Source organism: Bubalus bubalis, chromosome 2 (genome assembly GCF_019923935.1).
Source record: "Bubalus bubalis isolate 160015118507 breed Murrah chromosome 2, NDDB_SH_1, whole genome shotgun sequence".
Classification (NCBI taxonomy): Eukaryota; Metazoa; Chordata; class Mammalia; order Artiodactyla; family Bovidae; genus Bubalus; species Bubalus bubalis.
This window is the reverse complement of record NC_059158.1, coordinates 68,997,591-69,024,181: the sequence shown is the minus strand read 5'-3', so window position 1 is coordinate 69,024,181 and position 26,591 is coordinate 68,997,591. Positions and strand designations below refer to the sequence as shown.

Here is a 26,591-nt window from a genome sequence, read left to right as displayed (position 1 = left end):
TCGGACACTACTGAGTGACTCAATTGAACTGAACTGACTGATCCATGAGCAAGAAGGAAGGGGGACCCTGAAGCAGCACAGAACACCTTCCAACTGTGCTGGCCAGTGTGGTGGCCCCTAGCAATACACAGCCATTTAAATGTAAATTATTCACATCATGTAAAATTCAAATGTTAGTTTCTTAGTCATACATCACATTTTAAGTACTCAGAAGCCACATGTGACCAGTATAGTGGCCACTGTACTAAAAAGGGAAGAATATGAATATTTTCATCAACGCAAAATGTTCTATTGGACAGTGTTATTCGAGAAGCTGATAATCTACTTATAAAACTATCTAATGAAAGGCTTCTCTTTACAATATAAGGTTATTTTTAGATGTAATTATACTGCTAGATTATTATTTTTTTTAAAGGTTAGTCACAAGTTGCCTCAATTAAAATGTTTATGTTCTGAAGAGATGTACTTTGTCAAAATTTAATATAGTACTAAAAAAACCTAAATAACCTTTTCTGAGTTCTGCCACACAACACTAATTCAATATATTAAAATGCATTTTCAACCTCTACCAACACTGTATCTTACAATAACGTAACACTTAATCAGGTTTTAAACAATATAACATGGTAATACGCTGATAGCATTGCTAATAAAGTCAGCACAACCTGCAAAACAAATTAGTTTCTTTCTGAGACTAAATGCAATTATAAGAGTTATTCCCTGTGGCATAAAATAATTAAATATTTTAATATTTTAATTAAATATCATAGTGATTTTAGGAGATTCTTCTGAGTGCATGAAAAGAGATGCACTAAGATAGTCTTCCAAATGTTATCAAAGTATGTTGAAGTTCTCAGCACAAATGCTACAGGCCAGAAGACAGTGAAAAGCCATATTTGACATGAAGTGAAAAAAAAAAAATTTCTAGCAAGAATGATCCTATCTAGCAAATAATCCTTCAGATTTGAGGGAAAAATAAATATTCTGGTCTGTGGTTTCAAGGAAAAAAACAGTGAAGTTAAGTTCTAGAACAACTATCCTCTGCATTAATAACATTTTAAATAACAATTATATTCAGCAAATAATGTGACAAGATCATACCATAACTTTAGTTTCACTGATAATTTTAAAGGTTAATTCACTAATTTATTCCCTTCTAATGACAATATATCAAGTATACCCATAATACATATAAGGACACTATTATTAGTATATAATAAATAAATTTTAAGAGGGAAAAAATAAATTTTTTAATTTGCAAAGAATAATCTCTTCTCAAAATTCCATACCATGGCATTTCAAGAACTAATCTACATTCTTAAACAAGGATTGGGACGCTTTTTCCGGAAAAGACCAGACAGCAAGTATTTCAGGCTGTTAGTGGCCGTATATTCTCTGCTGCAACTAGCCAATTCTGCTGCTATAGGGCAAATCAATCACACACAATACATCAACCAATGGGTAAGGCTGCACTCCAATAAAACTTTATTAACAAAAATGGGCAGTGGGCCTGGGCCACAGTATGCCAATCCCTGTAACAGAACATATTTAAGGCCTTAAGTCAAAGGACTTCCATGTAATGTTAACTTAGCTCAGACAGTCAAGATCTTTTAGAACCAGAAATCAAACAGCCTATTAAAGCTGAAACATTCACTCTGGACCTGTGCTGAGTCTACTACATGTAAATCAAGATGTGAAAAACCAAACCCTAAAAGCCTTTGCTTCAAATTTCAAGCATCCAAAATATAGATGGGCAGGGAGCAATATACATAAGGAAAGAATTAGGAAAAAAAACAAAAAAACAAAAACTAAGATAATCTTTTCAATCTAACCTTTATTACCCTTGGTTTTAGGGTTCCATGATATTTTGAACAGTTAAGTGTAAGTACTGAGTTATAAGACTATGAGTCCCATGGGCTAAGAGGGGGCTAAAATGTACTCTATGGATAGCTGAATCCCTGACACCTTACAGAAAGCCTGACATATAGCATACGTTGAATGTGCTCAGTTGCTAAGTCATGTCTGACTCTTTGCGACCCCATGGATTGTAGCCCACCAGGCTCAGACTCTGTCAATGGGATTTCCTAGGCAAGAATACACAGTGGGTTGCCATTTCCTTCTCCATATATGCTGAATACGTTTTGTTAAATGAATTACTGAATGAAAAAAAACGGAACAGGTTCTTCTATATCCAATTCAAGTAATGTAACAACAAGTATGGTGACCTTTACAGCTTCTATGACAAAAGAATGCTTTAGTGCATAAAGTAGATGGACCAGGTACTTCACTAAAGAACAAACTTCCTATTGTATTTAAGGCACAATTTGATTTATAGGCAACCACTCAGAAACCTGTGTAAAGTGTGGTGGTTCAGAGAAACTTCCTCCTTTTCTCACACCTCAAACAAGCAGTTCATTTAAATCACTGCAATGAGCAGTGTATATGAAGCACTGAGTTACTGATTCATTTCATGAAACCTATTAACTATCTTAAACATTTTTATAACATACATATATATATTTTATAACATATATATATATTTCCTAATAGAAAAAAAAGTACTAACTTACTGTTTGACTCTCAGGAAACTCCATTTTTAGCAACTTGTGAGCACATTCTTCAAAATCTAAACTGTAGACATAAAATGGTCACAATAGTTAGGTTAAAAATAGCAGCATATTTAAGTTGTAGCACTCTTTCATATATAAGAATCTTACCCTAATAATTGTCTAAAAATTTTCTTCCATATTTTCATATTACTATATTGTATATATAAAAAAGATAAGGTTTTTAACTCTACAAAGAATTAAGTATTGATACATACTATCACATGGGGGACCTTGACTGATGCTAAGTGAAAGAAGTCAGACATAAAGACCACATATAGCATAGTTACATTTATATAAAAAGTCCAGAATGTACAAAATCATAGACATAGAAAGCAGACAAATCTTTATTATACTGCTAAATATTTCCATTTCTCCCTGATCCAAGTTAGGAAGAGGTAAAAGATGTTTCAAGAACCCAGCATGACATCCAGAGCTTAATCACCACACTTACAAGTTATCTTGATTCATACCCAAACACAGGGCTTTTATACTATATAAAAAGTTAGTATAAAATAATAAATAACTAAAATCACTTACAAAGAAAATAATTTGTTTTTGTACAACATTCATATAAATTGCATGAAAAATATCTTCAATATACTTTGCTTAGAGAATTATCAAACTCAGTGTGAATTTGATTCAGGAATAATGCCAGTATCTTTTGATAACAGCAATATAAAATAATCACTCACTGAAAAATAATGATAATGAATTTAGTTTTATAGTTCATCAGTAATCCTCAGCTTCTATTACTTATTGGGTTTCACAAGCACAAAAGGGTAATAATTCAGGATTGTAGAATGGAATTAAAAAAAAAAATGAAAAAAAGAAATCTATCAAGAATGAGCTTTCATAACAAGTAATATTAAATAATAACTAGAACTAAGATTAAAATAGCTAACTGTAGTTGATAAACTTCAATAATACAGCAATACCAAAAAGTATTTTAAAATGTGACATTTTTTAGTTTTTATTTTTTAAAAAACAGTATTTAGGAAAAAAATCCTATAATTTCTGAAAAACAAGTCAAGTAGTTCATGGAAAATTTTTACAACTTTCCTTTTGTCTAATAAGTGAAGAATCAAAGAGAAAGTATGACAGTATTTTCCTTGTTCTTGTTTTATTTGAAAAGTATTTGGTGACTCCCTACCATAATTGTTTTGAAGTTGCACTAAATGTAAATATTAAAGAAATTATTAACTTTGCTTGCTATTTTAAACCAAACATATTCCAGAATTAACAGTGACTGAGGGAAGGGTAAAGAAAATAGATTTTACATAATGCCAGTTTTCAATGGTTTGTTGATATCTCCAATTAAGAAACTTCAAATTGTTAAGGACATTACTCCAGTAATACAACATCAGACTGGAACATCACTTAAAACCAAGAACAACCCGGAATGTCCAACTTTTAATAGCAAAGTTAACTATGTAGTTCAATGTTTACATAAATAAAAGAAGACTGTTTAAGGAGCCAGAACAGTAAAAAGATCAGAGTATTGGTGAGGTCAGTCAACAAGTATAAAAGGAAAGAAAATTTAAAAAATAAAATCCCCAAATAGTTCAGTCACCAGAACGTGGTTTTGTTCACAAGATTTCCAAAAATGAACAGTTTATATAAATAATCTAACCTCCTCTCAAAATAATCACTGTTGATATGTTAGTGTATTATTTCTAGAACCTGCACACATACTTCTACAATTAAGATAATGCTATCAGCATGATGCCATATATTCTGTATTATTATCCCCAACTAACATTAAATCAGACCACTTGCCCAGTAATTCTCCATTAACCTAATTTTTAATAGTGGCATTAAACATGAAAACACTTTGATTATTCATATTGAGCAATATGATTTTTCTCTCTTTTGCACTGAATAATGCTCTGTATAATTCTCTGCCAATATGTATTTCTTTAAGAAATATAATGAAAAAGAAGGGTCAAATGGCAATCAAACTAAGCCACTGATTCATGCTACCAAAAGGCTTTCCAAAAGGAATGTACCAATTTAAATTTCCACCAAAAATCTTTCTGTGTATCTAATTGAAATCATCATTACTACTGAGTACTGTTGCTTTAAAAAAAAATAAACCACTTTAGCTGTTTTAATGACCAACAATATTACTTATGCATCTAGAATATTTGTTTGATAACATTTTTATGTTTTATAATCCCATTACCTGAGTCTCCCAACCATGTCCTTTAAATACCTTTTTATCAAAGTTGTCTTTACTTCCTAAAATTATTTTTACTAGGCATTTAGGGGCTGAGAACATTTGACAAATAACATATAAGACAGTATTTATTGTACTATTACTAGAATTGGTAGAACTTATATCAGTGTCGGTCACTTGTCTAGTGTTTTAGTTTTTCTAACATTTTTGTGTGATTCAGAGGTTATTATTATCAAGGTTAGATCACCTAAAAAATAAAGTTTCTTTATAATAATCATGCAAAGAGCTCCACTGTGACTCTTCAAAGTTAATGTTAACAGTAAAATTAAAACAATGAATCTGCTCTTTACAACTGATTAGCATTGAATTTCTTTAAAAAGGACAAACAAAAGGTCAAACTCTAAAACTCTAAGAATAGCTACTTATAACAAAAATTTCTAATTATCCACTTTTAAGTTTGTATAAGAAAATATTAGTTTTTTCTTTCATGTGAAAGGCCAAGAAACACATAAGGGTAAAGCAAAAAAATTTCTAACTAACATTTCTCTTTTTGAAGATGAATCTAAGCCAAAAACTTTTCAGACAGACTGAAAACAAGATGACTCCTACTTATGAATCATTTTTGCTATTACATCATAGTAAATGGAAATATAAAAAACTTAGTAACAAAACAAAACAGGGAAAATATTCCTTCTCCACTGTAAAATAAAAACATGGTGCCCACTAAATCAATAGGTTGATTCCCACTGAAAACAGATGTACTCAGCATTTAATATTTTCATTTATTTCTCTTTAAAACTAACCTCACAGCCTTCAAAGGAAAAAGGTTGTTTTCATGACATCATAGCAATTCTTGCTTAATATTATTTCAAAGAGTCCTTAAAACCTTCCTAAGTCTACTTCCTACCTCCATTCACATTCATTTCCATCTGCACAACAAATCAGTGTCCAAATATCACAAGAGTTTCTCTGCTTAGAGCTAGAGTTAGAAAGCAAATTAGAAAAAAATAAAACATTAAACTTCCACTACACAATACTGTGCAAACTCTGTAATACAGAAATGTTTTCAGATTGTTAGTGATATTTAATTATACGAAATGACATAACTTAAAAACATTTTAATTAGGAAACAGTTAAAAGTAAAGACAAATTGCTCCTGTAGATTCCTAAAAACAGTAGGAATCTACACTCTGGGACTTGGGATGGTGGAGGACTGGCAAGCAGTTGGAGAATCCCTGCAACAGTACCCAGTTTTCTGTCACCAGATTCTAACAATCCCATCTTCTTGCCCATCCCTTGTCAAGAATTAGGATCAACTGAGCTACTGTATCTTACCTTGATTGAATAGCGAGATAAATGGTACGACGAAATGAGACTAGATTAATTTCGGTTTTGTCATGAATAGTCACCTTTTGTCCTGAAATTAAACATAACAAAATTATAAAACTATAAAAATAAATGAAGAACTGAAAATGTATCCCTTTATAGTAATGTTTTCATAATCTTTTTAGAATTTATGAGTTTAATATAATATTCTCTTCTATAGTATAAGTTAGTATTGATATTTATAGAATTCAACATAACTATTTCTAGTCTTTTGCCATATCTGAGAGTATTTTAATTGGAGAAGGCAATGACACCCCACTCCAGTACTCTCGCTTGGAAAATCCCATGGATGAAGGAGTCTGGTAGGCTGCAGTCCATGGGGTCGCTAAGAGTCAGACATAACTGAGTGACTTCACTTTCACTTTTCCTTTCATGCATTGGAGAAGGAAATGGCAACCCACTCCAGTGTTCTTGCCTGGAGAATCCCAGGGATGGGGGAGCCTGGTGGGCTGCTGTCTATGGGGTCGCACAGAGTCGGACATGACTGAAGCGACTTAGCAGCAGCAGCAGAGTATTTTAATAAGTTTTGTCAGCTCAAAGAAGTCCAGAGCCAAACCAAAAAAACTATTTTTGTTTCTGGGTTACCTGCTCATTTAGACATGATAAAAGGCCACACTTAAGCTGTTGTTAGGGAAAACATTATTTCTATGTTTATAAACAATTATCTTGATTTGGAAGAACTATAAATTATGGATAGAAATTCAGGTTCAGAGAACATTAGATCATCATGACAGGTTGGATGGGTCCAATACAAATATGAATATTTGTTAAAGTTTTATCTTATCTAATGCATGAAAACTTTATAAACATTTAATAGTTTTTATTTGAACTGTATTTTCACATAAGACAAATTCTACAGTTAAATGTTAACTTGGTTAGGAGACATTTTAAATGAAAAAGACACTGGAAAAAATTAAACATATTTTTATAAATTATGTTGTAGAAGATCTACTATACTCTAAGACAGAACTAAAATATATTATGCCCTAGAAGGGAAAGTTATACTTTTAATATTTTCTGTCAGTAATGCCTAATGCGGCTCCGGACATGAAATATGTAACATAAGCAAATAGTGACCAGTGTATATATATTCTGGTGTTTTAATGGAGACTTAACCAAAGTAAAGTTCTGAGCTTATTTTCCTATGAAATGATATAATCAAAGCTGAAAAGGAAGGACATCATGCCTGCTTCTGTACAAATATAGCTTTTGGCTTCCCCAACCTATTTTTCCAAAAAGAAGAGCAAATATCTAGTCACTCGCCTCTGTCACATTCACGCCATAGTACCATAAATCACATGTACTCAACATGAATGCACCTTTTTCATAGTTCATAATCAAAGTCATAAAACATCAAATTTAAATTATGCTGGTATTAAAAAATGAATTTCCTTGTTCCATACTTTTAAAGCAGGCTCTTTCAACCTTGCCAATGCTGATATTTTGGGCTGGATAATACTTTGCTGTGAGGGGCAATCCTGTGACTCATAGGATGTTTATGAGTCCTTGCTTTCACCCACTAGTAACAGTAGCATCTCTCCCAATACTCCACAGATTAAGAATCACTGTTTAGAGGATTATATTAGATTATTCTGGGAGTATATTTTACAATTTTATTTGCAGCTACACTTTTACCTTCTTCATCTTCTTCTCCCTCTTCCTCCTCTTCTTCTTCCTCCTCTTCACTACTTCCAGCATCTTGGTCTGTGTTTGAGTCACTATCTCCTTCATCAAGAATTTCTAAAAGAACAAAGTTAAGTTTAGGAAAACATGAATGAGCAAGGGATATAAATGTACCTCATTCTGGGAAGATAATTCTCAGTTCACTACAACCCAAAGTGGTGTAAGAGTTTATCAACCAACAAAGATGATCACACAGGTCTCATGTTATTACCTAGGTATTCAGAGGGCATTATAACTAATTAGACTAGAGAAAACCATAAGCATAATTCTTCTGCCAGATAGAAAGCAGCCATGAAATAAGCAAGGGATGAGAAGAACAAAGAAAAAGTAGATGAAGGTTTTCCAAAAGAGCAGGAGCACTGGAACAATAAATTAGGAAGAGAAATTAGCATAATGGAGAATGTAGTCAAAATATTACTAGTTCATCACCAAGAAGATAAGTCTATTATAAAAAGCTAAGATGAGCAATAGAAAACAAGAATTTAGCCTAAGAAAGTTTTCTGAAAGACAAAAAAGACAGAAGGAAAAAAAAAGCATAATTTAGTATTCACTCCCTGATGGCTAAGATGGTAAAGAATCTGCCTGCAATGAGAGAGACCTAGGTTCAATCCCTGGGTCGGGAAGATTCCCTGAAGAAGGTAATGGCAACCCACTCTAGTATTCTTGCCTGGAGAATCTCATGGACAGAGGAGCCTGGAGGGCTACAGTCCATAGGGTCATAAAGAGTCGGACACGACTGAGTGACTAACATATTTAGGTAGTGAATGAAATTTAAATAGTAGTGAGACTTTTATTAAAATGTATACCTATTAAGTAGAACATTATAATTAATCGATAGAATTTTCATATGTGCAATAAAAATGGAAGTCTAAAGACCTTTAAAAAAAACCGGAAAGATAAACACTTCTTTGGACTGTCATTTCTTAAAATGCAACTCACATTCAGAACTATTCAAAATTGTGATGTAAAAGACTACATGAGGCCTATCATCATGTTAACAGTAATAAACAAATGACAAAAACTAGAATCATATTTGGCCCAATGGTAGGTGTTCCATAAGTCTGACAAAAGATTTTACAAACCTGGCCAACAATCCCTCTTTGCATTTTTATTATAATCAGACAGATTTTAATACAGTTTTGGGCCAACTAATTTTTAGGAAAATTCTTATTTCCTTATATTTAACTAAATAGTATAATTCAGGAGTCACACGTAATGTTAGCAGAAACCCACATACTAGAGAAACAAGTCATTTTACAAAAGTGGAGAGTTGTCATTCAGCCCTTAGCTGACATACAAATCTCTTCAAGAATACTTCTAACCAATGTGACTGCAAGAAATGATCTGCAGTGTCTAGTTTATTATTACATAATGTGGTTCAGACAGACCTTTAAAAGGGGAAACTATTTAGTATTCAACAGGAGGAAGACCAGCACTCCTGCTGTTTTCCCAAATGCTGTAAGACCTAAAACACAAGTACGCCTGGGTCACTCTAAGGTGCTAATTACTAAAGCTGTGCCCACTTCCTGCCGCGGTCATGTTTTTTAATGCCGACTCTAGAAGAACATTTTATGAAAGAATGAAGGTCAAATGGATTGTCTAGCTGTTTACATCATCCTCTCTTATCCCTTCACTTTAGAATCTAGTTACTAAAATCATTTAGGCAATGACAACTGGATTTTATTAACTAAATAAAGCAGTGGTTTCCAAGTATGGTCTGTGAATCCTGGAGGAAACCACAGAGACCTGCCAGGTGGTCTGTGAAAGTGAAAGTGAAGTCGCTCAGTCGTGGCCAAATCTTTGCGACCCCATGGACTGTAGCCTATGAGGCTCCTCCATCCATGGGATTTTCCAGGCAAGAGTGCTGGAGTGGATTGTCATCTCCTTCTCCAGGGGATTTTCCCGACCCAGGAAGCGAACCCAGGTCTCCCGCATTGCAGGCAGACGCTTTACCGTCTGAGCCGTCTGTAGGTCAAACTATTTTCATAGTAATACCGAAATATTATCTGCCTTTTCACTGTGCTGACATCTGAAATAAAGACGCAAAAGCAACAGGAGTTAAAACCTGCTGCATCCTGAGCACAATCAAGGTATCAAGCTGCACAAGCACTCGTACTTTTTACTGCCACACTAATGTAGTAGGAAAAAAGTTTCATTTAAGAACGCCCTTGAAGAAAAAATATAAAATTATTAATTTTGTTAAGTCTTAGCCCTTGAGTATCGGCATTTATAGAAGTTTGAGTAAGAAAATACGAAGTTTATATATAGCGCTTCTGTTAAAAGACAAATGCACAATGGTGATGGTTATTTCAAGGAAAAACACTCGTGTAACAGAGGTGCAAGATGAATTACTTATATTTTTCATTTTTACTTGAAAAAATGTCAAACAAACTAGAGTTATTAGGTATTTACCAGATATTTTCTAAAATATAAACAAAGTAATACTGTTATTTCAAGGAAAATAACCAACAGTTATTTTCAGATATTTGCCACAATCATCAAATGAGTCTTCAAGAGAATATCAGAATTCTGGAAAACATGTATCTATTCCTATGAGCTTGACAGCTTCCCAAAACATTAAGATTTTTCTGATAAAGACAGGTGGTAATATGAATAAATGTGATTTTTTGAGAATATATTAATGTGTCAATTTAACTTTGATAACGTTAACCCGTTAATACTTGGAAGATGTGAATAACTTAGTGCATCAGTATTTTCCAAATGACTGAGGAAACATTTAACAAAATCATGCTTGGGTAAAAGATCCATTCAAAGTGACAGGCCAACAGATTTTAATGTTAACAAAATAGGAAAATTAATGGATATAATTTCAGGTTTCACAGTGCAATTAAATCATTAAGAAACCACTAGCTATTAAATATTTAATTGGAATAGTGTTAAACAGAAATATACACAATTATAATTCTGAAAAGGCTATACTCTTCCCTTTCCAACTACATGTCTATGGTGAGGTTAAATTTCCTTCATATATTTCAATCAAAACAACCTACTGCAACAGAGTGAAATCAGAAGCAATATGAGAATTCAATTTTCCCATTAAGCCAGACAGTAAATTGCACAAAATATTTAAAACATACCATTCTTTTTCTTAAATTTCTTTGTTCATAGTTATTTTTATAAAAACATGTAACTTTTGCAAATATGTACTAGGTTTATTATTGTTATTTTGAAATGGCCTAGTATTTTTTATAGTCTCCCTTTAAATTTCTAGTAAGTAAATGTCAATAGATATAACCCACATAAACAAAAGCTCTTTGGAATTCTCAATAATTTTTAAGAGTATAAAGGGATCTTGAGACCACAGAGTTTAAGGAATGCTATAGTAAAGAAAAGTACTACTTTCTTGGCCAACTGCCAAGAACCTAATAAAGAAATGGATGGGGAATTCCCAAGTATAAAAAAAGGAAAAAAAAAAACACCTCTATACCAGGTATAATAAGAATTCTACAAAATTACTGGTATCGTTTAGGGAGACTATGAAGAAGGAAATGGCAACCCACTCCAGTATTCTTGCCTGGAGAATCCTGTGGACGGGGGAGCCTGGTGGGCTGCCGTCCATAGGGTCGCACAGAGTTGGACACGAATGAAGCGACTTAGCATGCTTGCATAGCAGGGAGACTAGAGAAAAAGAAATTCATACGAAAAGAACAAAATAGATTGACGGGGTTTCTCTATGTTTGGAAACTAAATTTATTAGAGAAAAAGGAATCTGGCATGTCCCTATTATACCAGATTTTAGGATAATGTATAAAATGGGAAGCTTCTTACACTTTTACGTCCCCTTCAACATTCTCCTTCTAAGCATGATTAAAGCACAGAATGCAGCAACGACAGAGTTCTACATCTCTGCTCTCTCTTCCGAGGAGCTTTCAGAGCTGTAAGTATTTGTTAGGTAAAATCACAACTCAAGGAAAATAAACTTATAAAATTATTATAGAATTATAATATGTAAAATAATATAAATAATTATATATTAGAATGATGTAAGTAGCTCTGAATATTAGCTCTAGAAGAAAAATAATGACACACATTAAAAAAAAAAATACAGTGTCTAAATACATGCTCTGTGGTAAGATAAAGTACTGTATTTTATTTATCTTTACACAAACATTTACTCTTGTATCAAAAAAGTAACTTACTCTAGGTGACTTAGCTAGTAATGGCAGAAACAAAATAGGAACCATTATCTAAACAAACAGTGTTTATGGTATACTAATGATGTACAAATGATAATAATCAATTTATCCATTATGTATATTAAGCTACCGTGATTGATTTTATCAGAAAGATATAAATCTGCCCTCAAGAAATAATGAAGTATACAACTTTATAACACAGTATAGCACTTAATCAAATACTAAATTGGTGGCAATTTAAGCAGCAACTCTTAACTGGAAGTGAGGTTAAATAACGGCCATTGTAATACACGGATATTTCTTAAGAGGGATGAAGCTGAAGAGTTACATAATTAAATAGAGAAAGAGGAGAAGGAAAATGAGTTAAATAATTTAAAATGAAGTAATACAATGGGTAGGACTTCCCTGGTGGGCTATAGTCCTAGGGTTGCAAAAGATTCTGACATGACTTAGAGACTAAACAACAGCAACAACAACACCGTGGATAAGCACTAGAAAGAAAAATAATGCACGGGCAAACGGTGAAAAGAGAACAGCTTCACAGAGCAAAGATTCCAATAGGCAGGGGTCAGAGTGATCTATACCATTCTATCAGTATCATACAATTAAGTAAACTTAAGGAAATTATTTTTTAAAGTTCTACATACCCTTCTTAATAGCTCTGTACTTCTCTTCATTCTCCATAAAATTAGGATCCATCTTGAAAACATCTCAAAAATAAATAAACACAAGTTAAGTTAGTGTTTATTTTTGATATTGACCTTTGTTTGTATGGCACTTCCCAATGCCCACCCCTGACTTACTAAGAACATCTTCTGGATTATAGTCGTCTTCCAGAGGAAGCATATGGGTGAACTGATCATCTTCTTCCACTAAATCAAGTCCTTCTAGGATAACAGGGTGGTCCTTGAATCCATCCTTCCTTACAGCAAACATCACTTCAATCATATATTGAACCCTTTTGTCAATTTCAGACTCATGGAGAATGTTTCGAAGCCGTTCAAATATAGCTAAAGTTAAACACAAAGAAAATAAAATAAGCACTACATATAATAATACTCAAACTAAAGCTCAATCTCAAACCAAGGATATGTATTTACCATTGATCCCTCTTGGTGACACTTGTGTTAATTTGAGACCACATTCCTTAAGAAAACCAATAGCTACTTCAACACTGTCATCTGTTGGTCTTTCCAGAAGCAAAGTGAGCATTTCTAAGCATAAAACTTCATGAGCCTTGAATAGAAAGAAGACATACAAAATGCTTTCACATGTATTAATCTACTACTGATGGTAATTTTAAAAATTTGTAAATCTAGTTTTTACAGTGATGATATTGTACATATGATGAGCAAGTTTCATAATGTACATAAAAATACTCCAAATATGGGATACAATTTTTCTTTCACTTCCGTTATGCATCTGCAAAGAATTTCCTGATGATTTTTCCAAAAATCTTAATTTACTACACTGGATACTGGATTACTACATCTAGTTCTACTGGATAGAACTAGATGATTTATCTCTAGCAGAAATATTCCTCTTATACTCTCTATAATAGAAAGATACATTATCTTTAAGAAATGTCATAATTAACCTCAAAATAGAAGTTAAAGTCATTTATTAATTTTTAATCTGAGATATTTTCATAACTACTATATGAAGAAAAGTAACATGTTTCTTTTTATAATATCCTTCTCCATGATCACAACTCTATATCCATTTCGCAATTCATTCTCTCAGCAATTCTGTTAGCAAACAGTTCTTAAATTACATGAATACTAGTTTTCTCAGAAAATTTCTTTCTATAGTTTATAGCATACAATGACAGTTTTGAATACTTCTATTTTTATTTAAATCAAACTCTACACTGGCCATGGTCAAAGTTTAGAATTTTATAAACACCACCAAGTAGAGAGGGTATAAAAGTATATCGAGAAGCTTTGCTGTAAAGGAAAATGGACTTAGGAAGCGTGTTTAAAAGACCATACATATGCCTTTTAAAAACTAGACTCTTACTTGAGATGGAGAGACAACTTAGGAAAATATCCTCTTCATATCTAGCACAATATCAAAAATAAACACTGCATTTATTTTGGGAAGACAGGCAAGGCTGAACAGTCTTACATTAGGGACAAGAAAATACTGCCCTGTATTGCAGTTTGGAAGATGCAAAATACTTATCATTTTAACTGGTTTATGTGAATGCCAAAAATGTCTCCAAGTATAATATATATTCAAAAACTGAAACATATCTGTGCTGTTGTAGTCTGTGACATTAGGTTTACAGACATGTAAAATTATGTTTCTGTGATCTTAAGTAGAAAATTATCATTGTAATAATATGACTAGGTTAAAATCTAAAAGGTTTCTTAAAGTGAGTACCAGAATTTCATGTCGCAAAGAATTAAAATATTATTAAATGTTAGAGAAATAAGATTAAGTCTGTCTTCAAAATTCTTCCTCTTATTTATAGATATAATTTTTAAAAATAATACATATCTGAAAGAAAACTGTGAGTATGGACAAGAGCAATTTTACTGTTTTCATTTTTAAAATGTGGCTCAGCTGGTAAAGAATCCACCTGCAATGCAGGAGACCTGGGTTCAATCCCTGGGTTGTGAAGATCCCCTGGAGAAGAGAAAGGCTACCCACTCCAGTATTCTGGCCTGGAGAATTCCATGGACTATACAGTCCACAGGATCACAAACAGTCAGACACAACTGAGCGACTTTTACTTCCCCCTGGAGAATGGAATGTCAACCCACTCCAATATTCTTGCCTGGAGAATCCCAGGGACAGAGAAGCCTGGGGGGCTACAGTCCATGGGATTGCAAAGAGTCAGACAGTAGTGAGCGACTGACACATAACCTAACTTAACATAACAAATCAAAACTCTCTAACAGTGGATAAATAAAAAAATAAACACAAAAACTAAATAATAAAATGATAAATTTTTGCATTTAAAACAGATTAAAAGTATTTAGTACACAATATTTTATAAAATGATTCTAAGAATATATGAGTATTTACATATACCATGTAGTTATACATATGAATATACACGTATATATGCAGTTGTGGGGAACAGCATTTTTTAAAGAATATCAGCTGTTAGGCTTTCTTGAACACTAGGTACAGGGAAAAGAGAAGAAAGTACCTTTTAAAATAAAAACACATTATAGTCTTTGAAGGAAAAATATGCAGTTAAGTAACCACGTAGAGTATTAAGAGTTTGATTAATTTACTAACACTTGTCCTGGGTTCCTCTTTACATTAAAAAATGCATTTATTATAGTTCTAAAATTAAAATATCATTCAAGATACTTTTCTGAAGGACTGTAAGTCAAAACAAAGTTGTCACTGAAGTGGCATCAAGCCTGTGGTCTAATGGCACTGAATGGCACCAAATTTTGAAAATAATTACTTACCACATTTTGATTAATAAGATGTGCCACAAATTTTGAAGCTGTCAGACAAAGTGGCTGAAAAGGGAAATTAGAGACAGTTAATCTATAAACTAAAACAAATTTTCATTTATCTATACAGTCTACAGTTTACTTACACACTCTACTTAAAATATGTAACATGCAAGGTAATTTTAATGTGTTATAAAATAAAAATTAGTATATGTGAAAACATGACATTTCTGGAACAACAGAAATCAACATCGCTTACTAAGGTTGATACTTAATTACTATGGTTGATACGGTTTATTAATCTGTTATCTGTAGCAGTCTACTTACAAGTCGATTACATATACCTTATCATTTCTCCGATAGCCTTTTCGAAAATTAAGAATTAATCTTTTGAGGATTAACTCTCCAATTTGTGGGAATTTCGAGTTGATAATTGCCACTAATGCTGCATAAACATGGGTGAAGATTGGAGAAGCACTCTGTGCTTGCAAAACAGATCTGGATAGCAGGCCTCTGGTTAAAAGAGAAAAGAAAAGGAGTCAACAATACTCACTGATTTCATTAGAAGGAAAAAAATTCACCTAAAATCCAGCTATATTCAGTTCAGTTCAGTCGTTTAGTCGTGTCCGACTCTTTGCAACCCCATGAACTGCAGCACGTGAGGCCTCCCTGTCCATCACCAACTCCCAGAGTTCATCCAAACTCATGTGCATCAAGTCAGTGATGCCATCCAGCCATCTCATCCTCTGTTGTTCCCTTCTCCTCCTGTCCCCAATCCCTCCCAGCATCAGGGTCCTTTCCAATGAGTCAACTCTTCGCATGATGTGGCCAAAGTATTGGAGTTTCAGCCTCAGCATCAGTCCTTGCAAAGAACACCCAGGACTGATTTCCTTTAGGATGGACTGGTTGGATCTCCTTGCAGTCCAAGGGACTCTCAAGAGTCTTCTCCAACACCACAGTTCAAAAGTATCAATTCTTCCGCGCTCAGCTTTCTTCACAGTCCAACTCTCACATACATACATGACCACTGGAAAAACCATAGCCTTGACTAGACGGACCTTTGTTGGCAAAGTAATGTCTCTGCTTTTGAATATGCTATCTAGGTTGGTCATAACTTTCCTTTGTCTTTTAATTCATGGCTGCAATCACCATCTGCAGTGATTTTGGAGCCCCAAAAAATAAAGTCTGACACTGTTTCCCAATCTATTTCCCATGAAGTGATAGGGCCAGATGCCATGATCTTAGTTTTCTGAATGTTGAGATTTAAGCCAACTTTTTCACTCTCCTCTTTTCACTTTCATCAAGAGGCTTTTTAGTTCCTCCTCACTTTCTGCCATAAGGGTGGTGTCATCTGCATTTCTGAGGTTATTGATATTTTTCCCAGCAATCTTGATTCCAGCTATATTACTTCTCTGTAAATCATCATAAAAGCTAAATCAGAACTAAAATTTCACTACCTTTATCTAGAGGAAGAAACTGTCTTACTAAGAAATTAAAACTGATTTTGAGGAAATAAAATTTCAATCTGTACTTATATAAAATAGATTTAATATAACTTTTTTCAAAATTTTTTCTCTCTAAATATAAATCTTCTTTTCCAGTTGCCGTTCATTACATCTATTCATGAATTTAAGTTCTTAACTTCTTATATTAATTCACTTAACATTATCAAAAGTGAAGGGAGAAAAGACCTGCTTCAAAAGTACTGAACTTTGACTTAAAGTAAAATTTCCACTATGAGCCCATCATTCATATAAATTAATTCTGTGATTAAAGACAAATCGGGGTGGTTTCCATCTAAAAGACAGGCTTAAGTCTATTGTTCATGAAAATAAAAGTGAAAACAATATTCCTGAGAGATAAAGACATACATAAGCACTGAAGAAATAATGCTAAAACAAGGACAGGAATATAAAAGGTCCTACCTTCTAACTCATTTTGAAATGGACATGTTTCTATCAATGTATACATTTGATAAGAGAGATACAAAATGGGCTAACTGAAGAGTTATTTTTAGCAATGTAATAACAAACAATTATTTGATTGTCAAAAGGCAGAAAAACTATGTCTTCATAGTTATCAGGTTTAGGTATGACATCTGAATCACTAGAGTAGAAAATGAAAAAAGATAACTCAGTTTAGAAACTGTAACATCTTAAATTACCCTTGTAACTCTTGAGTCTGCTTCTTTCTGAATAAAATGAGAGTGCTTTCCCCTGGCTGCCTCCTGGTCACCTTACTAACCCCCACCAGGTGCTACACCTTACTTTGTGTGTGTGTGTATGTGTGTGTATATATATATATATATATATATATATATATATCCCAAAGTTTTGCACTGATGATCTAGGTCATATGGGAAAATAGTCCTCAGATTTTAAAATAAATAGAACATAGAATATTTCTATTTCCTGATGAGTTAAAATATCACAACTACTTAAAAACCACACAGAAAATGGTTGTTATTCCCTTCTGCTTTTCTAAAATTTATTACTTATCTTTCTCATTTCTTTCAAATTCCCACTTTGCTTTCATTAGAAATTAAACTGGTGTGAGGAGCACTTTGTGTATATATAAAGAAATTATTTATTTTTCTTCATGCGTTTAAATTATGGGAAGTATTCAGTCAATAAATAACTATGCCAAAATCATTATATGACATCAAAGTTTCTCAAACAGTAAAAACCCCACACAAGCTCTAATAGTTGAGTTTAAGTTATTTGTTAGTAGCTTACATATTTATAACAACTGCATTTTAAATACTCCTTGAAATTTTCTTTGAAATGAAGTAGCATAATAAATGAATGATTATTTTTCATGTAGATATTACTTTCCATTGAAAAAGTGCTATGAAATACTACAAATAAAACAGCCAATGCTTACCTTCCTCTAACTATATTTTCTTGAAGAAGTTCTTGAATAATAATACCGATATTGGAAATGTTGACTTTGTTGATCAGGCCATTGATAGATTTCTTCAGGGCTTCCCAGCTCATCCTCTGGTATGCCAAGCTAAAAAGAATTGATTTTAATAAAGATGAAAATTCAGTCAACAATTACAATAACATTGGAGAGGGAGATGGCAGCCCACTCCAGTGTTTTTGCCTGGAGAATCCCAGGGACAGGGGAGCCTCATGAGCTGCCGTCTATGGGGTCACACAGAGTCGGGCACGACTGAAGCGACTTAGCAGCAGCATAAGAACACAAAAAATACTTAGTGTTCCTTTATTTTTGAAATAATTTTCACAAAATGACCCAAAAGAACAATAAAATATATGAACACGATATAGAGATTATACCTAAACCATATCTTATTCTCCATATATATGACACTCATGTACAAATTCCTTTTAATAACATAATAAAATAATACAAGCATATGTAAGGATAACATTGTTCTTATGTCCATATATATGTGTGCTAGTAGCTTGGTCGTGTCCGACTCTTTGCAACCCCATAGACTGTAGCCCACCAGGCTCCTCCATTCATGGAATTTTCCAGGCAAGAGTATGAGTGAGTTGCCATTTCCTTCTCCAAAAGGAACTATAAAAAGAAAGAAAGTGAAGTCGCTTAGTCGTGTCTGACTCTTTGCAACCCCATGGACTGTGGCCTACCAGGCTCCTCCATTCATGAATTTTCCAGGCAAGAGTACTGGAGTGGGTTGCCATTTCCTTCTCCAGTCCATACATATTGCAATTTATAACATTTATTAGTTAGATTCAGTACATGCTTATTTTATAACACTTAATTTACTAAACTTGCCTTTAAAGGAAATGTTTTAAAGTAAAAGCAACTATTTTTTATTTAAATTACAATATATAATACTTAAATATAAGCTGTAAAAAGGAAATTTGGTATTATGTTCCTTCTCATAAAAGCATGACAGAAGAAAAAAATTAAGTTTTAAACCATAAAGAAATAGTATTAATCATAGAAAAAGGGAAAGTCATACAAAATCATGGAACTGAAAGACTGTACTAAGTATATTAAAGAACATCTCTATATTTAAGCAGTAGTCCCACAGGCTTATTAGCTGAATGCTAGATGGCTACACTGGTTTTTTTTTTTTTAACTTAGAGCATAGGTAAATTATTTAGTCTAAATGGGTTTCTTTAGGTTGAACTTGGTAATATCTAAGGTCTTTTAAAGCTCAAATTCTACAGTTTTTATAATTATTTCTCTGTGGAATATGATTTCAGGTGCAAAAAGTCTCAACCTTTCCTTATATTTCTCTGGCAGTCTGGTGAAGGTGATGAACTTCTTAGAATAATGTGTAAATATATATAGGATAACAAAGGATACCAATCATATTGAAATAGAGCTTTCAAAGGATGAAAACAACAAAAGTTTGATATTCTATGTGCTTCTTAACACATTATATAGCAAGAACTGGTAGTAGGCATAATAGCTTCTTTAATTCAAGTAGCATAAACGGTATTTTGAGGTATTTGTAACAAACAGTCTGTTAATACTCTAGTCTGCTGCCTACATTCCTGATAGAAATGTTAAACTACATCAATTTTAAAAGATGCAATTATTTCCAATTCACATTCATGGACTGCCTGAATTTTATCCAATGACCTCTTAAAAGTCTATAGGTTAAGACTCCCTGTTTTGAACTTTCCTACACTGTTAATGAATGACTATGCCAAAGCCTTTGACTGTGTGGATCACAATAAACTGTGGAAAATTCTGAAAGAGATGGGAATACCAGACCACCTGACCTACCTCTTGAGAAACCTATATGCAGGTCTGGAGGCAACAGTTAGAACAGGACATGGAACGACAGACTGGTTCCAAATAGGAAAAGGAGTACGTCAAGGCTGTATATTGTCACCCTGCTTATTTAACTTATATGCAGAATACATCATGAGAAACGCTGGGCTGGAAGAAGCACAAGCTGGAATCAAAATTGCCGGGAGAAATATCAATAACCTCAGATATGTAGGTTATTGATATGGATGACATATCATGGATGACACCACCCTTATGGCAGAAAGTGAAGAGGAACTAAAGAGCCTCTCGATGAAAGTGCAAGAGGAGAGTGAAAAAGTTGGCTTAAAGCTCAACATTCAGAAAACTAAAATCATGGCATCTGGTCCCATCACTTCATGGAAAATATATGGGGAAACAGTGGCAGACTTTATCTTTTTGGGCTCCAAAATCACTACAGATGATGACTGCAGCCATGAAATTAAAAGACGAAGGAAAGTTATGACCAACCTAGATAGCATATTCAAAAGCAGAGACATTATTTTGCCAACAAAGGTCTATTTAGTCAAGGCTATGGTTTTTCCAGTGGTCATGCATGGATGTGAGAGTTGGACTGTGAAGAAAGCTGAGCCCAGAAGAATTGATGCTTTTGAACTGTGGTGCTGGAGAAGACTCTTGAGAGTCCCTTGGACTGCAAGGAGATCCAACCAGTCCATCCTAAAGGAGACCAGTCCTGGATCATTGGAAGGACTGATGCTGAGGCTGAAATTCCAATACTTTGGCCACCTCATACGAAGAGTTGACTCATTGGAAAGGACCCTGATGCTGGGAGGGATTGGGGGCAGGAGGAGAAGGGGACGACAGAGGATGAGATGGCTGGATGGCATCACCGACTCGATGGACATGAGTTTGGGTAAACTCCAGGAGTTGATGGAAAGGGAGGCCTGGTGTGCTGCGATTCATGGGTTTGCCAAGAGTTGGACACGACTGAGCGACTGAATTGACTGACTGACACTGTTGATTGGAATGTAAACTCGAGCAGCCACTATAACGAACAGTACGGAGGTTCCTTAAATAGAATTACAATATGATCCGGCAAGCCTACTTCTGGACATACCTCCAGAAAAGACAAAAACTCTAATTTGAAAAGAAACATGCACCCCAATGTTCACAGTGGCACTATTAACACAATAGTTAAGACATGGAAGCAACCTAAGTGTCCATCAACAGATGAACGTGTAAAAAAGATGTAGTATGTCTACACCATGGAATATTACTCATCCATAAAAAAGAACGGAATATTGCCATTTGCATCAACATGCATGAACCAAGAGATTATTATACTAAGTGAAGTAAGTCAGAGAAAGACAAATATTCTATTGCTTACACATGAAATATAAAAAAATAATACAAACAAACTTATCTACAAGAGAAACAGATTCACAGATACAGAAAGTATCTATGGTTACCAAGTGGAAGGCAAGGGAGGGATAAATTAGGATTATGGGATTAACTGATACACATAAAGTAAACAACAAGAATTTACTTTGTAGCACAGGGGACTATATTCAATATCTTGTAATAAATAAAAGAATCTGAAAAAGAATACATAACTGGGTCACTTTGCTATATACCTGAAACTAACACAGTATTATATTATTATTTTTTTTTTTAAAGCATGAATATAGTTTAATGATTTCTCAACAGGCAAACATATGGATATTCAAAACCCACATGAAAATCAATACCATTTCTGGCGCCTGAGAACCCAATATATATATTTAGTTTAACAATGATAAACCCTCTTTCCTAGAAAAGTATAGTACTCCAAATTTTGTGATAATCACTTTTTTTTATTTTTTTTTATTTTTTAAACTTTACATAATTGTATTAGTTTTGCCAAATATCAAAATGAATCCACCACAGGTATACATGTGTCCCCCATCCTGAACCCTCCTCCCTCCTCCCTCCCCACACCATCCCTCTGGGTCGTCCCAGTGCACCAGCCCCAAGCATCCAGTATCGTGCATTGAACCTGGACTGGCAACTCGTTTCATACATGATATTTTACATGTTTCAATGCCATTCTCCCAAATCTTCCCACCCTCTCAGAATTCCATGGACAGAGGAGACTGGCAGGCTACAGACATGGGGTCGCAAGAGTCGGACACAATTTAACGACTAAACCACCACCACCATAGTTAATTTATAATAAATTATTTATATAAATATTATATATATATAAATTTATATAAATATTTATAATAAATTATTATAATTTATAATAAATTAACTATGGTGGTGGTGGTTTAGTCGTTAAATTGTGTCCGACTCTTGCGACCCCATGTCTGTAGCCTGCCAGGCTCCTCTGTCCATGGAATTCTCCAGGCAAGAATACTGGAGTGGGTTGCCATTTTCTTTTCCTGGGGATCTTCCCAACCCAGCAATCAAACCTGGATCTCCTGCATTGCAGGCAGACTCTTTACCAACTGAACTACAAGGAAGTCCCCAAATACTTTAATGAAATAATAAAAAAAAAAAGAATGCCTGTTTTAGGGTGCTATACCAGGTATATCAAGGAGGTGGTAGTGAGAGCTGTCTACACTGGTAAGAAACCACATTTTATCACTGACACTGTCATCAGCAAACACTGAAGATAAAAAGCAGACGGCAGTTAATTTCATTACTGTTTCTAAATTCTCTATAGATTGCACATTCCCTTTCTGCCTGCACCTGAGGTGGAACTCCTCCTGCTCTCAACCCAACCCTTTGGTATGTTACTATACAGAGTAGTAAGCTTTACAGATTAACAACTAGCCTGATCAACAAGATACTGCTGATACATAATCACAAACTCTTCCATTAAACTTTGGTCAACAGACAATAATCAAGTACAACTGTACTTCTTAATTAGGAAACCTACAATTAACGTGATTTAGTATCTGCTGAGGAAAGACTACACTTTTGTTTCCTTTATAGCCTATAGGCAGAGCTCACCTGTACATAAAATTATCTTCTATGAATCTGCTTAAAATTGCATATATTATTCTGCCCACATTACAAAGAAGACTTGGAGATTAATGACAATGCTTTCAATCTTTTACAATTAGGATTATTTTGAATGGGGTCAGAGACAGTACATATTTTTCACTAATACTTCCACTACTGCCTGCTATAAGAGCAGCATGCCTGCATGAACATGAATCTCCCAGAACGCACACAAGCAACTTCCAAATCCCTTCTCTACATAACACTGCAGGCATCACTAAGTGCTAGTCTATGAAACATAAAGAAAAACTTAGTGTTTTAATGTCATTTAAATGTCCCCTTCTAGCTCATAAATTTTTTATACTTTATTTCAAATATTTATAACTATTTTATAAAAATGACATTTCTACCTCGTTAATTCTTACAACAAATTTATATTTCATTTATATAAGGTTCTCAAGTACTCTCAAGTTGCCATGAAAATACACAAGAAAGATAGAGACGACTTTCTTGACTCACCTGTAATCTGTTTTTCTTATAAGTATACCTACCTTCTATCCCAATCTTTTTCTTGACTACCTGGCAACTGAGTGATCATTTCAATCTTGGGCCATAGTTTTCCTGGTTATTATCTCATTTCACTAGAGAAAAAGGCCTTGAAAACAGCTGCACTTTTTCTACATAGTTTCTCATCATTTCAATTATTTTGAAAAGGGAAGTAAAAGTACTTAGAGAATGGTCACATATGAATTTTGATTATTTGCCTCAGTGCGGCAAAAAGCTGTAAGATGTTATGGTCTAAAAAAAGTAGGGAAAAGAGAAAACTGTCAGCTGCTTCACAGGTTAGTACAACGGCTGACAAACTACACCCAAGAGCCAAATTTAGCCTACAGCCTGTTTTTGCAAATAAAGCTTTATTGGAACACAGCCATTCTCATTTGTGTACATGTTTTATTTATGGCTATATTCAATATAATAGTGAAGCATGCATCCTCAAGTTACGCCCAGCTCTTTGAGATCCCATGAACTGTAGCCAGCCAGGCTCCTCTGTCCTTAGCATTTCCCAGACAAGAATACTAGAGTGGGTTGCCCTTTCCTCCTCCAGGAAATCTTCCCGACCCAGGGGCTGAACCCACGTCTCTTACAGCTCCTGTATTGGCAGGTGGATTCTTTACCACTGTGCCACCTGGGAAGCCCTACAATGGTGAAGGAGAGTAGCTACAACAGACAGGATAATGCACAAAGGCTAAAATAGTTACTATCTGTTCTTTTATAGAAAAATTTTGCCGACTCCTGGTTTGGTATAACTAGAAAGATCCATTTTAGTTCTAAAATAGTACTCTTGATTATCAATGAAAAATGGACACCACTAATAAGCATACAACTACAAAAGGAATGGTTTGAAAACAGTAAAAGAAAAAAAAAAAAAGATAAGTGACCTTTCCTCAGACTTTTCCACTTATTCATGCAGAAAGTAAAGACATTAAGAGCTGCTGTCAGGGAAAATATTAAGCAGAGCTCCAGTGGAGCTTCTGAAGGCAGGAAGGAAAGAAGTATAATTTGAGGTCTCTATCATTATGGACTCTGCATGTAAATTCTCAACAGTCAAGATTAATTGGAACATAGATGACTTTTTTCAGTGAGAGTGTCACCACCGCCTTATATACTTAGGGGTATTGACATGCCTGTTTTTATCTGTAATCTGTTCCTGCATCATTCTGAGTTTTGCAGGAGGAATATACGCTCCACCAGTGCGAGTAAGAAGAGGATCCAGCTCCTCTTTCTTCTTCTTTGCAGTAGGTTCATCCTGAGCAGAGGAACTCTGGGTAACCGATGGTTCTGGGCTTCTTCTCCCAGGAGATGGTGATTTCCGGGACCTCTTCCGATCCACATCTCTTTCTCTGCGTTTCTCTCGGTCTCTACTTCTGTAATACATTTTTTTGATGGAGAAAAGATGACACAAAATACATTCTTAAATGAACTGCATACCAAATGAGTGAGACCATTTGGGGGCCACAGATTCAGATAAGGAAAAGGGGTTTGGTAGTGCCTCACAGAGAAAATTTAACTTAAATTAGGTCATCAAGGCTCGAGAGTATTTACATTGTGGGCAAGGTGGTGAGGGGGCGGGGGGGGGGGGGGGGGAGGGGAGGGGAGGGGAGGGAGGATGGCATTCTGCAACTAGTAGAAGACAGAATAACTACTAAAAAATGGAGCAAGGTTATTTAGGCCAGAATAAGTCGAAACAATAAAGAATAATGTATAACAGCAGTTGGAAAGAATGAGTTCGACTCAGAATATGAAATCTTAAAAGACAAGCAACAGACTAAGTTTTTTTATCCTGCAAGTGATAAGAAATCATTAATAATTTCTGAGTGGGATAGTAACATGAAAATAGTGTTTTCCAAAGACAAATTGGCCTGTGATGTATGTGATAAGTTGTATAAATGAGAAACCAGAGTTAACCTCCAATAATAGCAATTTAGGAGTGAGACTGTTATCATAAATTGTAATTTGAAATTGTTTCCTGATAAGACTGGCAATTTATTATAAATCTCAAAATATCAGAACCTTCTGATTATTTTAGACAATGTGAAAAAATAAACCATTTTCTAGCCACAAAAATTCTTCCCTACTAATGCAGGTGACTACCCTTTGTAAAATGATTATATAATATTTTCAAACTATCAAGAAATAGCAAGAAAGAATGAATCTTTGCTGTCTGCTCTCTTTCCCCAGTGAGAGTTTGTCCACTTGGCTGCTTGATACATACATCTGCCTAGAAGCTCAGATTATTCTGCTCATGCTTTGTGTGACCACGAGTTATATGAATAACTATCACTGTACTACCAGGAAAGCACTTAGTAGATTTTACCTAAATCTAGAGGGTATGTTTGAAATAATATGTCTTAATACATGGAAAAGAGTGCTTCTAGTCACCTACTCAGTTAGCTGTGGAGAAACTGTTTTCCAACTGAAGCACAGAGACCTGAGTGACCGCCCCATGAAGACACAGCCTGTACCTACCAACACAATGTGAACAGTGGTAGCAGGAAAGTGGTTCCAAATAAAAACCCCAATTAGTCAAAGGCAGGTGCTCTGAACTCTAGCCACTGCTTTGTAACTGAGTTGAACATTTTACATCTATAGGAAAAAGCAACTCATTTTATATCTATTCTCTGTAGAGAATAGCTACAGAAGGAATTTACTGACACTGGTTATGATTCTTCTGAGAAACACCAGGTAAGACTGTTGTTGGCTGGTAAAATTGTGTCCTTATACACTTACAGTGTTTCTCCTTCAGAGTGCAGAAGTAATAGTCTTCTCAGTCTAAACAGAAATATTTCTCAAGTGTTTTTCTACTGTTAGCCTTTATAGTCTACATAATAAACAATGTGCTTACTTCACAATGTGTGTGGATCAAATCAAACTTTGTATACAAACACTGGACTAGACAAGG

At 34.3% G+C, this 26,591-nt stretch overlaps 1 protein-coding gene across 1 annotated transcript in view; it reads right to left on the bottom strand.

Annotated features, from left to right (window-relative positions):
• Nucleotides 1-2,570: 2,570 nt before the first annotated feature.
• Nucleotides 2,571-26,591, bottom strand: part of CWC22 (CWC22 spliceosome associated protein homolog) — a gene marked incomplete at its 3' end in the record, with an annotated part of 48,815 nt that continues 24,794 nt past the window's right edge. The window contains 10 exon segments of the mRNA XM_045163706.1: nucleotides 2,571-2,631; nucleotides 6,121-6,202; nucleotides 7,807-7,911; nucleotides 12,659-12,721; nucleotides 12,815-13,021; nucleotides 13,112-13,247; nucleotides 15,443-15,496; nucleotides 15,775-15,943; nucleotides 18,314-18,442; nucleotides 24,817-25,056. Coding sequence (XP_045019641.1) covers nucleotides 2,571-2,631; nucleotides 6,121-6,202; nucleotides 7,807-7,911; nucleotides 12,659-12,721; nucleotides 12,815-13,021; nucleotides 13,112-13,247; nucleotides 15,443-15,496; nucleotides 15,775-15,943; nucleotides 18,314-18,442; nucleotides 24,817-25,056 — 1,246 coding nt within the window.